The sequence below is a fragment of the Apiospora hydei genome, assembly GCF_038363865.1.
Source record: "Apiospora hydei strain CBS 114990 chromosome Unknown utg000004l_segment0_segment0, whole genome shotgun sequence".
Lineage (NCBI taxonomy): Eukaryota > Fungi > Ascomycota > Sordariomycetes > Amphisphaeriales > Apiosporaceae > Apiospora > Apiospora hydei.
In genome coordinates, this window is record NW_027117363.1 from 5,981,702 (window position 1) to 5,994,903 (window position 13,202).

The 13,202-nt window shown below is 55.2% G+C and overlaps 6 protein-coding genes across 6 annotated transcripts; 4 read left to right on the forward strand and 2 right to left on the reverse strand.

Moving 5' to 3' along the window:
- Positions 1-103: 103 nt before the first annotated feature.
- On the forward strand, positions 104-1,151 carry PG997_004403 (glutamate--cysteine ligase regulatory subunit; the record flags this gene model as incomplete). The annotated part of the gene is made up of 2 exons (XM_066808718.1): positions 104-129; positions 197-1,151. 2 exons carry the CDS (start codon positions 104-106, stop codon positions 1,149-1,151), a joined length of 981 nt encoding a protein of 326 aa, XP_066672336.1.
- Positions 1,152-1,351: 200 nt separating this feature from the next.
- Positions 1,352-2,252, reverse strand: PG997_004404 (EKC/KEOPS complex subunit BUD32; the record flags this gene model as incomplete). Its single annotated transcript, XM_066808719.1, has 2 exons — positions 1,352-1,470; positions 1,502-2,252. The coding sequence occupies 2 exons, from the start codon at positions 2,250-2,252 to the stop codon at positions 1,352-1,354; spliced, it is 870 nt and encodes a 289-aa protein (XP_066672337.1).
- Positions 2,253-2,924: 672 nt separating this feature from the next.
- Positions 2,925-6,667, forward strand: PG997_004405 (alpha-aminoadipate reductase; the record flags this gene model as incomplete). Its single annotated transcript, XM_066808720.1, has 4 exons — positions 2,925-3,557; positions 3,639-4,245; positions 4,303-5,855; positions 5,915-6,667. 4 exons carry the CDS (start codon positions 2,925-2,927, stop codon positions 6,665-6,667), a joined length of 3,546 nt encoding a protein of 1,181 aa, XP_066672338.1.
- A 1,982-nt stretch (positions 6,668-8,649) lies between these two features.
- Positions 8,650-9,528, forward strand: PG997_004406 (uncharacterized protein; the record flags this gene model as incomplete). Its single annotated transcript, XM_066808721.1, has 1 exon — positions 8,650-9,528. One exon carries the CDS (start codon positions 8,650-8,652, stop codon positions 9,526-9,528), a length of 879 nt encoding a protein of 292 aa, XP_066672339.1.
- A 475-nt stretch (positions 9,529-10,003) lies between these two features.
- On the reverse strand, positions 10,004-10,687 carry PG997_004407 (uncharacterized protein; the record flags this gene model as incomplete). Its single annotated transcript, XM_066808722.1, has 3 exons — positions 10,004-10,047; positions 10,128-10,584; positions 10,616-10,687. The coding sequence occupies 3 exons, from the start codon at positions 10,685-10,687 to the stop codon at positions 10,004-10,006; spliced, it is 573 nt and encodes a 190-aa protein (XP_066672340.1).
- Positions 10,688-11,630: 943 nt separating this feature from the next.
- On the forward strand, positions 11,631-12,212 carry PG997_004408 (uncharacterized protein; the record flags this gene model as incomplete). The annotated part of the gene is made up of 1 exon (XM_066808723.1): positions 11,631-12,212. One exon carries the CDS (start codon positions 11,631-11,633, stop codon positions 12,210-12,212), a length of 582 nt encoding a protein of 193 aa, XP_066672341.1.
- Positions 12,213-13,202: the final 990 nt, after the last annotated feature.

Consider the following 13,202-nt stretch of genomic DNA (forward strand, 5'->3'; position numbering starts at 1 on the left):
GTACACCACATCATCGCGCAATCCTCGTTGGTTTTGCGCTGCCAACTTTGTTCGCTTGAACTATCTACCATTTCGGCCGGGCACATCCTTAATCTCGTCGACCATGACCAGGATAGTCTTGTCAACAGGGTGAGTTTCCGAGTCTTGCGCTTGCTTATTCAAGGATGTCTCGGCATTACTAATTGGGTGTGACTAGGAACATTATCTCTGGCGGCCCTTGCATCATTCGCAAGCCAGGCATCTTCCGCTCTAACCTCGAGTTTACAAACTCTCTGCGCAGCAACTTCGTCGCCGCCCAAGAAGATTATTCTGCTGCCGCCTCGCCGACGACCAACGGCACCGACGGCACCGACGGCACCAACGGCCATTCTGATGAGCACGTGAACGGCAACGGCATTAACGGCCATCACCGGAGTGCGACTGAGCTGTGGACAGAAAAGGACGGCGATGTTATCTATATACCCCGCATAGACTGGTCCGGCGCAGGCCTGCAGGAAGAGAGGTCGCAGTACGAAATTACCGTGAAGCTCTTCTTCCTGCCCCACGCGCCCGTTGAACAGCGGGCCTCGTACATCGAGGAGGCGTTGCGGCTGGTGAAGAAGGAGCTCGGGGTTTCGGTCATCGACCTGCTCATCGCGTCGTTCCCGGGCATCTCGTTTGAGGGCGACTGCGAGTGGGAGGCCGACAAGCTGAACGCCAAGATGGGCAGCGAGGCTGATGAGGTCGCGACCTGGGCCGCCCTGGAGACCCTGCATGAGCAGGGCACCATCCAGCGGCTCGGAATTGCCGAGTTTGGCAGCCAGAAGCTGGAGCGCTTCCTGAGCCAGATCAAGATCATGCCCGAAGTCGACCAGATCAACCTCAAGAACTGCTGCAACGTACCGCCGCCGTTGGCGCAGCTCGCCAAGGAGAAGGGGATCGAGCTGTTGACCCACAGCGATTGCACCGACATCTTGCCAAGCGGTACCTTAAGAGAGCTCTTGGGGACGGGCCAACTCGGTGCTGGCGTACTCTCGGACGACGGGAGTGACAAGAACGGGTTGAAGGGCGATCTCACCCCGCAATGGGTGGTCAAGTACACATCTTTTGTCAAAGATCGTGGTGTCATTGAGAACAAGGGGTATTTCGCCGGTGCAGAGCTGTTAGCTTAGTCTTTCATGGTCCGTTTTCACACTCGGAGTTTTTGGGTTTATGGGCAGCATTGATATATAATATTAATAGCATGCATATATAGAGAGTCCATTACGATACACACGTGTACGAGGCGGGCACATTGCAGCTTCGTTGAATTGCATACTTGCCGGTTCTTCTGCTTTTGCGATTGACTTTGGGTATCTTTATATTTTCAGGTCTAGCCAAGCATACTCCTCTTGCGGCCACGCATTCTAACATCCTCGAGCTTCTTCAATACGACTGGAGCTGCTTTGAACGTTTCCTTGTATGCCTCCAGCACCACAGTAAAAAGTGCCTCTGCTCGGGGGGTGTGTGCTCCCGAATGCACGCTCCAATACGTAGAGATCAACGGCCCGGTCCTCGTCGGCACTGCCCTGGCTCGCCAGGCCGAAATCAATGACGACTATCTCGCCCTCGAGCGAACGTTCTACCTCATACTCCTGTCCGTTTCCGTGGTGGCCTTTCGTAAGTCCCTTATCCTTCTCCCAAGGCCGAACCATCATGTTGCTCGTCGTCAGATCGCCGTGTACGATACCGGCCTTGTGTAGCTTGCCCACGGCCTCGCCGATCCTGCGCATGAGCCCCACGAGCGGTGCAGCGCCCTCCTCGTCGCGCGTCACTTCCTCCCGGCCACGGCCGCCCTCGCCGTGGGGGTAGTTCTCGGCGCGCCGGCGCAGGAACTCGTTGATCTCGACGCGCACGGGCCGGCCCGGCACCCACTCCATGCTCAGCACGCCTTGGGACTCGTCGATGCCGTAGAGGGCGGGCACCGCGACGCCCTCGCGCCGGCACTTCTGCAAGATCCGCGCCTCGGACAGGATCCGGTGCCGCGTCAGCCGCGCGTCCAGCGTCGGGTGCCGGTAGGGTTTGCTGGGTCGGTGCTTCAGCGCGCACAGTCGCGTGGGCGTCAGCCACGACGTCCGGTACAGGCGGCCCTCGGCGCCCTGGGTGATGAGCTTGGCCGGCCCCGCGGCAGAGGGGTGTTGCAGAATCGGCGGCAGCGGGAACTCGTGCGTGGATGTGGAATCTGCTGGAGGGGGCGGCGGCTGAATGGCGGCCGCGGGCTCGGGCGTCGCCATCGTGCTGGCGTTCCGGGGGTTCGTGGCGTTGGAGGGCGTTTTGGAGAACAAGGGAAAGCTGGGTGCCGTTCGTGAGTGCGCGTAAATTTGCGAGAATTATTTGCTTGCTGCCCCAGGCTCGTTATGGAAAGATTGACTGGTGTTTGTGCGTATATTGTACTGCAAACCTTCAAGTTGAGCTGCTAGTGATGGAGGGGTTCAAAATGAAAATTGCGGGGTTGAAGATCCGAAGATCTGATAAGGTTAACAGACAGGCCGTCGTCACTTATTTCCTGTGTGATCGACATAGCTTATGTTCATGTACTGTGCATCCTAGCAGTATATATTATTTTGCTTTTCTCACATTCTTTTGAAAAATAAAAATAAATAAAATAAAATTAAAACCCCTTTGTACACTAGGCTTACTTATATAAGTTTACTCTTGAACTACATTATCGATAAGCATCACCTGTGTTATTTTTACCTACACCTTGGTACCTGGTACCTGATGACATGGGTCATGTCATGCCGCGGGGTGATCAATTTGACGTGACTCTTCTTTCCCGAACTTCGGAGACCATGGCCCTAAAATATATATTTGATAGGTTTATTTCTGACACCAATTGCTTTGGCAGCACAACCATCACGGGACACCCTATCAAACGCTAAAATCAACGGGATACTACGACCATCATGGTACTCCCCGATCCCACCGTCGACCTCCAATGGAGCGGCTACATCGGGGCCATCCACGAGATCTTTCATAAGAATGCTCAAGCGCATCCCGACAGGCCCTGCATCACCGAGACCGCCTCCTCCACCACCCCCGAGAGGCGGTTCACCTACAAACAGATCTACGAAGCGTCCAATGTACTATCCAACCAGCTCCACGATGCCGGCATCACCAATGGCGATGTTGTCATGATCTTCGCCCACCGCTCCGTCGAGCTCGTAATTGCCTTCATGGGCACCCTCGCATCTGGCGCAACCATCTCCGTGCTCGACCCCGCGTACCCCCCGACTCGTCAATCGCTATACCTTGAGGTTGCCCAGCCAAAGGCCCTTATCTCGATTGGAAAGGCCAGAGATGAAAATGGCCCCTTTGCGCCTCTTGTGCAAAAGTATATAGACGAGGAGCTATCACTCAAGACGCAGATTCCCGAGATGCGAATGGCCGATGACGGCAGCCTCTCAGGTGGCGAGGTCGATGGCAAGGACGTCTTTGCCAATGCTCAAAGCAAGGCATCGACGCCTCCCAATGTCCAGGTCGGACCGGACTCGAATCCCACACTCAGCTTTACCTCTGGGTCCGAGGGGCGACCTAAGGTACGTAAGGTGCAGGCCTTGCTAGATTACAAGGACCAGCACAAAAATACGAGTCCCTCAGGGAGCTAACATTCTTTTAAGGGCGTTTTGGGCAGGCATTACAGCTTGGCCCAGTACTTCCCCTGGATGCAAAAACAGTTCAAGTGGACCTCGGAGACCAAGTTTGCGTGTCTCTCGGGCATTGCTCATGACCCGATCCAGCGCGATATCTTCACTCCGCTTTTCCTCGGGTCCCAGCTGATCCTACCGGCTCGAGAGAACATCCAACACGAGAAGCTGAGCGAGTGGTTCCGTGAGCACCAGCCCAATGCCACCCATCTGACGCCTGCTATGGGCCAGATCCTGGTGGGAGGCGCCACTGCAGAGATGCCCTCTCTGGAATGGGTCCTCTACGTTGGTGACATTCTGACCAAGAAGGATTGTGCCGCGCTCCGAAAGCTGGCACCCAACGCAGAGATATGTGCTGCCTATGGCACCACTGAGACGAGCCGAAGTGTTTCTTACTACCAGATTAAAAGCCGCGCCGAAGATCCGGATGCGTTGGATAAGTTTGGCGATATCGTCCCTGCCGGAAAGGGCATAGAGAATGTTCAGCTATTCATAGTGAACCGGGAGGATATTACCAAACTTTGCGGTGTTGGCGAAGTTGGTGAAATCATGATGAGAGCGGCAGGCTTGGCAGAGATAAGTTACCCCTCATGATCATTGCAGATCTCTGCTGACATTTGGCCTTACGGGTATCTAGGTGACCCGGAGAAAACCAAGGAGAAGTTCCTGGACAACTGGTTCGTCGATAACAACAAATGGGTCGAAGCCGACAACAAGGCTGCCGCCAACGAACCCTGGAGGAAGTACTACAAGGGGCCTCGTGATAGAATCTACCGCACTGGTGATCTCGGGAAATATCTCGATGATTCCGGCGTCGTTGCTATCTCGGGTAGGGCGGACAGCCAGATCAAGATTCGTGGCTTCCGCATCGAATTAAACGAGATCGATAGCAACCTGAGAGGGCACCCTCTGATTCGCGAGTGCAAGACGCTCCTTCGAAGGGATCAGAACGAGGAACCGACGCTCGTGAGCTATATTGTGACTGAGAATCAAGAGTGGGTCAAGTGGCTATCAGACCGCGGTCTACAGGACACTGAGGAGGAGGGCACCCAGATCGGCCCTGTCGTTGTTTATCATAAACGCTTCAGACCAATGCAAGCGGAAGTCCGAGATCACCTCAAGTCCAAGCTACCGGCCTACGGTGTCCCAAGCTACTATATCTTCTTGAACAAGATGCCCCTGAACCCGAACGGCAAGGTGGACAGCCCAAATCTCCCGTTCCCGGATGCGGCCCTGATCTCAGAAGAAGCCTCGGAGGAGGACTTGAAGAGCTGGGAAGCCTTGAGCAGCACCGAGAAAGACGTGGCAGAGCAGTGGGCGACACTTATCGGTGGTCTGAATGCGAAGACTCTTCGACCGAACTCGGATTTCTTCGAGAGCGGTGGACACAGTCTGCTGGCACAGCAGCTTCTCCTTACTATCCGCAAGAAGATGGGAACCAACGTAACCATCAATTCGCTTTACTCCAACTCATCTCTCAAGGCGCTCAGCGCACAAATCGACCGCCTGCGGGACGGAAAGGGTGAAGTGGGCGTGGCGGAGGAAGGCGAGCCTGTCTATGCTCAGTCATTCGATAAGCTGCTGGGCAGCCTGGATGCCAAGTATCAAACGGCAGATCCTGCTTCACTCACTCCGGAAGGAGAGACTACCGTCTTTCTGACAGGCGCCACAGGTTTCTTGGGCTCTTACCTGATCAAGGACTTACTTGAGCGTAAGAACGTTAAGGTGATTGCCCATGTCCGCGGAGCTAGAGACGTCCCGGCCGCCCTCGAGCGACTGCAGAGGTCCCTTCGCGGATATGGCGTCTGGCAGGATTCGTGGACAGAACGACTGAGCGCAGTCATTGGTGACCTATCACAGCCGCGCCTTGGGCTTGACGACAAGACATGGAACGAGGTTGGCGACGCCGCAGATGTGATCATCCATAACGGCGCCCAGGTCCATTGGGTCCAACGGTACAAGCAGCTTGAGCGCAGCAATGTCCTGTCCACGATCGATGCCCTACGACTCTGTAACCAAGGCAAGCCTAAGCTCTTCTCGTTCGTCAGTTCCACCAGCGTTCTCGATACAGATCATTACATCAAGCTATCTCAAGAGCAAACCAGCACGGGACGAGGCGCTGTCATGGAAAAGGACGACATGCTGGGCAGTCGCGTCGGTCTCGGCACTGGTTACGGCCAGACCAAGTGGGTGAGTAACTTCCCTCTAGTCCCCTGCTTGCAGGTAGCAATGATTTTAACAAGCTCCAGGTATCTGAACAACTTGTCCGCGAGGCTGGCAGACGAGGTCTCGTCGGATCCATCGCCCGACCTGGCTATATCCTCGGGGATGCCAACACTGGTATTTGTAACAACGACGACTTCCTCATCCGCATGCTGAAGGGTTGCATCCAACTGTCATGCCGTCCACACATTGTCAACACGGTCAACGCTGTGCCTGTAGGCCACGTTGCCCGCGTCGTCGTTGCAGCTAGCTTTAATCCCGTCTCGGCCGAGACTGCAACCAGCGGCAGTAGCACCAGCGATGTTGGTGTCCACGTTGTCCACGTCACCGCCCATCCGCGCCTGCGTATGAACGAGTATCTCTCTACGCTGAGCTACTACGGATACGACGTTCCCGAGGTGGAATACAACGATTGGAAGGCCCAGCTGGAGACCTTTGTTTCGGCTGGTTCGGTCCAAAAAGACCAGGAACAGAGCGCCTTGATGCCCTTGTTCCACATGGCGACAAATGACCTTCCTACGGATACGCGTGCACCAGAGCTTGACGATCGCAATGCCGTTGCCGTGCTCAAGGCCGATGCAGACCGGTGGACAGGCATGGACGAGAGTGCCGGCGAGGGCATCAGCCGAGAGGCCGTCGGCCGCTTCTTGCGGTACCTGGCTGAGACTAAGTTCCTGGCCTGGCCAACTGGCCGGGGCAGGGAGCTCCCAGCCATCGGGGTTGACGTTGCGCAGGCACAGGCGCAGTGGGGAGTTGGTGGGCGTGGTGGCGTGGCGTAAGCTGGGAAAAGTCCATGCATTCGAGATGATATGCATGATGTAGATATACGAGCCAGCTTATGTTGTCTAAAAGGGACTTCGAAAATTCGGATGTTGTCCCATGGTCTATAGAGCGGAGCCTCAAAAATAAAGATACCAGAATATAAACAGAAAGAATATGACAATGCCTCGGTTTATACATACTTCTTCTTTTAAATTGCCCTCCTGTTGTAAGAATACCGGCAGTAATCTCCTCGCGAATGGCATTTTGCGTCTGCTCTATTGTATGCAAATTGGAGCACCCAGTAACACGAGTGAAAGCCTAGGGTAGCCTCGTATATTTGCGACTCAATCGTACCATGGATTCGGCCCATCAAGAACATAGTCGAACTCATCATGTACGATGGAACCCAGCTACTTGCCCTTTCTGGAGTTTGGAGAGGATGGTGTCTCACCAAGCTGCCATGCTGGATCGCCGGCAAAGTCCAGGAGCCCAAGGATTACGACGGGCGAGTCACAGCTGGTGGACCAGGCCCTGAGCCAGATTGGGTTCATGTATCAAGGTTGAGCGCTAAGGTCCATTGTAAAAAACAAAGCCATGTGCGGTTCTGCAGGTACAGTATCGGTATTCCAATATTAGATAGATACATGCGTAAATCAATGTATGTACGTGAGGCGATATGGACCATCTGTACATGTAGCTAGTGGCTTCTGCACTCACAACCCACCTGCCACCTCAGCCACCTACCTAGATGCAGTAAGTAAAGTAGATTGACCCATTTTCGTACTCCCACGAACACCAAGATCGGGGAAGGAATGGAGATGGGGGAGGGGCACGGGGAAAAAGGACAACTGCCATGACAGCGAATCGATGGAGTAAAAGTCGGTCTGCACTCCGTGTTCATGTCTTTAAAGCATGGACCCGAGCCGCATGGTAATTTCCGACCTTTCTTCGTCTCTACCTATGTATCGGACTGAACATGAGCAATGGGCAGGGCAATCAGCAGTGAGCAGTCGCATTCTCCGGGTTTTGCGCCCCGGCTCAACAATTTGCAAAACTCACCGCCCCAGGAACCAACAAGACAAAGACGCCTTGCGGCGCCGGCTAACCACGACACTAAATTGGCAAGCAAACAAGGAAAGGCCATGTGACTGGGACTGTGACTGCGACGCGGTCTAGGGCTGGCGGCAAAGGAGGGTAGGAGGGTAGGATGCCCGGCACACATTGTCCAAGGCCGGCTTGCCATTCGCTCACTGCCGATGGATGGATGACACACCGAGCATCGAGCATCGAGCATCGATCGAGAAACACAACCACCGTTCATCGACGGGCCCAACACGCTTATGGGCGCGCTGGCATGCAAGTCGCACCGAGGAAAGAAAGAAGGGAGACAGAAATTTCCATCCAAATCCTGGTCTCGGCCAGATCGCCTGTGGGTGGGCAGGCATTATGAGCTGAGGGTAGGGTGAGGTAGTGAGGGGAAAGACATGGGAAGACATGGGAGAAACATGCACGAGGATGCAGCTACTGCTGGCTGGGAGGGGGTGAGGGAGAGGGAGCGAGTGGTTCACCATCCCAGCCGCCATCGGGTCGTTCGGGGCACGATATCACGCCTACCCGCTAGGTAAAAGCAGCGGTTTTTTTTCTTCTTCTTCTCTTTCGCTTTCTATACAACCCGTCAATACTCTTGGCGGTGGAGGGGTGGGTGTACTTCCTTCTCTTTTTTTTTTTGGCCGACACAACCCCAGCCCTCGGAGTTCGAGTACCCTACCCGTACATACAAGAAAGGAACGTCATCCACCCCAGGCCGGCCGTCCCCTCCCCTCCTCAATCGCCCTCCCTAAGTCCCGAGTACATTAGGTATGGTATACTCGATTTCTTGTTCCGAGCGCACACAACTGAATTTCCACCACCACCACCATCACCTCCTCCTCCTTCACCAACCACCACCCCGCCCCCGATCATGATCCGGTAGATCCAAAGGCGCAACTCGTTCGGCACAATGACCGGCTCACCTTCTACTCTCGTATGGACTTGCATCCTAGTGGTTGGCGCGCAGACTGTCGTGAGCTACTCGCGCGCCTACCTAGTGGCACCGCGCGAGGTCGCCACCTTCATTGACGCTGTCGACTTCTCCATCCAGGAGAACGAGAGTTACGGCCGGGATGTGGCCAATGTGCCCCGACTCGAAGACAAGATGCGCCTGGGTCGTTTACTCCGCGAGATCCAGAGGGGTGGCGACGACCTGCGCGAGGACTTGAACAAGCTGTTGGTCAAGGAGGACGGGGTGACGCTCAAGATCACTGCCCGCATCATGTGGACGGGGCACCGCATCGAGCTGGAAGACCGCGTGCGCCGGCTGGACCTCCTGCGCATGCGCTTCCTCGTCGTCTACATGGGCGTCATCTCCACCGCGGCGGGAGAACGCGAGAAGCACGCCGAGAAGGCGCTCGCCCGAAACCTCGAGAAGACGGCGGCCATGATGCGGGAGCAGCCGCGGCCGGCCACCGCCGTGTCAAAGAGCCTGCTCGAAAACATCAACGAGGACATCAGGAAGAAGCCGCCACTGAGGCGACTCACCACATCGGCCATAGGCCACACCGAGAAGACCACACCGCCTCACCGGGCGGGATGGCTCGGCGTAGTGCAAGAGCTGCAGAAGTCGCCTATGATGAAGCGAAGGCACGCGTCCGTCGAGAGCGCCATGGCCATGCGCACGCCGCCCCCGACCCCTACTACAAGTATGGCGCCCATGTTCGACAAGACACCCCTGTTCGACAAGACACCCTTGTTTGACAGGACACCCCCGTCCTCGCCAAGTGCACGACGATATCCGAGAACAGGAACACCGGAATACACGACCATTACACAAAACCCCTGATGATGAACAATTCACGACGAAAGATGAGAACTAACGACATGACCCATGACCGTGCTCAACGATTTTTCCTATTTCGCATTACATTCTAGATCCTACACGCTACGTTACAACAGACCCGTCCGGCTTTTGGGCAGCTGTTTTTCACTTCTCTATGTCAATTTAGATACCCCCTTATACACCCTTTTTCACATTTACACTTGCCCTCCCCGATTCTTAACTACCGCCACACCACAGCATTGCCCATGACAGACATCATCATTTGGTCGTATAGGACGTGCGGAGGCTTCATGTATAACCCAGTCATGTGGTGGGGTTGGTATGCCGGAGTCGCAAAAGCCTTGGAAGCAGTAGATAGATGCACATACCCACATACGGTATATTCATACAATGAGTATGCTATAAACAACCTGTGTAGGTACTACTATACTTGTGATAACCCAATGTCTTTACGTAATTCTCACCCAGTCCTGAATCCTCAGTGATGGGTGTCATCTGGCCCAGTTCCATTTTTCTCGCCAACTGTTCCGTGCTGTAGTGAGTAACCAGTCATATACAGAGCAAAAGCAATTCACGAGTGCTCGGAGTTTCGGATTACTTACCGTCCAGCGCCACCAAGAAGCGGCTGACGCAGTTATATGCACTGACGGTGGCCACGACCTCGACGACCTCCCTCTCGTTGAAGTGCTTCCGCAGCTCCGCGAACGTCTCGTCCCGGACCCGGATGTTCCGCGTCATCTCGTCCGTGACCCGCAGCACCGCCCATTCCACAGGGCCGAGTCCGACTGCCTCGCGCTCTTCGGGAGTAACGGCCTCGTCGTTCAGCTCGCCCGGGCGCCCCTTGACGATCTCGTCCAAGGCCTTCTGTGAAACGCCGGCCTCGGCGGCCAGGGGCGCGTGGTGGGCCCACTCGTACCAGGCGCCGTTGACGACGGCGACGCGCGAGATGGCCAGCTCGCGCACCGAAGCCGAGAGGGTGGTCCGCGTACGCACCGCGCCCAGGAACGAGTTCCAGCCGTCGGCCACGGGCGGGGCGTGCAGCAGCGCCAGGTCCAGCGGCTGCAGGGGGCGGGGCGCCCGGCGCGCGCACGCGCTCGATGATTTGGGTGTCCTCGGCGCTCGTGGCGGCGGGTGGGGGGTCGGTGGTGTAGGGGATGCGCATTTTGGTGGGTTGGGATGTAGAGAGGGCCCGGAGTCGGAGGGGATGGGGATTATGGCAAAGAGGGTGTAGTACTCGTGATGATGCTGATGATGAGATTGGGGATTTGGTAAGGAGTAGGGCTGCACGACGGGTGAGGCGGGATGATGGCATGAGAAAAAGGGGAGAAAGCTGCAATGAAATATACACTTCATATGACGACAAATATAACTCAACACGGCTATCAATCTAATCCTACTATAAGCTCGGCTAAGCGATGGATGACAGGGCCGGGTCGCAACTTTCCCCAGAATCCCGATGCTCGGAGCCGGAGGAGGGGTGACTGGCCCAAAAACGCCTGAACGCTGCCCCGCGTCAATTGAAGCTTTGGAAGGCGGGGAATTATCCATCCCCCAGGCCGTTATTTTCTTTGGCCGTATCCCAGTGTTTATTAGTGGGGATACGGTCGCCGCTAGGTACTACTACGCTCTGAGTCACGATGGCTTCATGCAGTCACGACCAATCAGGGCCAGCTGATTCATCAGCAACTTTCTGTTGTTTGGCCAGTGAATCCCAACCCACCATTTCGTACGGTAATATACTTGGCTTCTACTCATGGTATGTGGATCCCTCATTGTAGCCAATCACATGCTGACCATCTCAACCTCAACAGGCGCGACTTGGATTGTCCTTATAGGCGGGTTGCCATCCAGACGTCCACAGATGATGGCATACAACTATGTCGCAATTATGCGGTGCTCGAATTCCGTACCATGTGGAATCATGGCAAGTTGGGCAGTTTCCAGTATCCTTTTCTACTTTCTAGAATGCGCACGACATGTATCGCCCGGAAGCATGTTGACATAGTCGTTGATGCTGGATGGATATCGACTGACTCGGCCTGCGTTTAGGCGGCTTTACAGGCTGCCGGCAGGCCGCCAACGTGAACTGCACTATACTCGTGGCCATGTCGATAACGTTGCTCGGGTGCACGATCAGCTCCATCAAGCAGACCAACGGCGTGATGAAGGCCTACATGTTCTACGAAGGCACATGCGACGGAGGCAGCGCCGCCAAGGTCAACTTGGCCATCCATTTGGCCATCAACGTGGCGTCGACAGGCGTGTCGGCTTCCTCCAACTTCTTCATGCAGGTCCTCAACGCCCCATCGCGGAGGGAGCTCGACAAGGTGCACATCAAAGGCTCGTTTCTCGGCTTAGGGGTCCCCAGCGTCCATAACGCCTTCGCCGTCAGCCCCTTCAAGACTTGTTGCTGGGTCGTCTTGCTGCTGAGCTCGATACCGATCCACCTCCTCTTCAACTCGGCCGTGTTCCAGGCCGACCAGCGGGCGTCCGACTTCCACCCCAGGCAGTGGCTTGGGGTTCAGCACCGATGGTGGTCGGTGGTGCCTTGGGCTGTGTGGGCAACGAGCTACATTCTCTTCGTCATCGGCGTTGCCATCATGGCCTCCTTATTGCGCCAGCCAATCCACGAAAATGGACTGTACGTTTTTCCATCTCGCCCACAAGGCTTTTGCTGGATGGATTAGGCTGACGATGAAATTCCTAGCCATGGCTCGTTCATCGAGGGCGACCAAGACTCATTTTCTCGGACAAGCCTTACTTTTACGGAGGGCGTCCTGATTGCCAATAGTCCGCAGCTACTGCTGTCAATCTGCTGTCTTGCCTACAATACCATGTTCACCAGGTTGCAAACCGGGACTTCGGTATATCAAGTGGTGAATTACACCCAAATTACCAAGTACCAATCATTTCATATCCAATTGTGCCGGTATACGAATTTAGCGCATCCGCTTGCTGCGGATCTCTTCCCCCCTTGCTAACTGTATCCCTGGACTCCTGGGATTCTCTCAATTCTCAACTGGATGACGATCTGACTCTGACTGCAATGTGTTTCTTGATTCATCATCAGAGAGAGGAAATGACGAAACCAGCTTTCCATGCGGCCGAAGCCGGAGCTATTGAAAAAGCAGACTGTCCCTTCCTTGTTAGGATCCTGGTGTCAATGTCAATTGATGTTTGGGGCTGAGGCATTGGCCGGCTCGCTCGTCCGCACGCTACGGATGTTTGCATCGAACTGCATTCCAACACTCACGATGCGACGAACATGTTTTACAACGTGGCGCAATTCCAGTTCCGGGTACCAGGGAATCAGGCCCTTGACAGTTCGACCCACAGGGCTTTCTTTCATTCGCATTCTTGAAGCTGCAGTGGGGGAGTTGCTGCTGTGCCTCTCTCTCTCTATTCTGTTCCCATCCACCATCCTCCAGGGACAAACACGAAAGCAGAAAAGGACCTGATACATTCGATCGAGCAGGCCAGCGCATGCGGTGCTGATTCCATACCAGCAATGGATTTCCATCAATGCTTGCAGACTGGGACTAGGTCGAATGTGACCAGTCCCAAACCGTTCAATGGGTACGTGATTGGCACGTACAGCTTGGAGCATCTTCTCGTCTTACTACAACTAACACCGCCTTGCTGCAGCGGGAGGCATCGGGCATGCTACCTGCCTACCA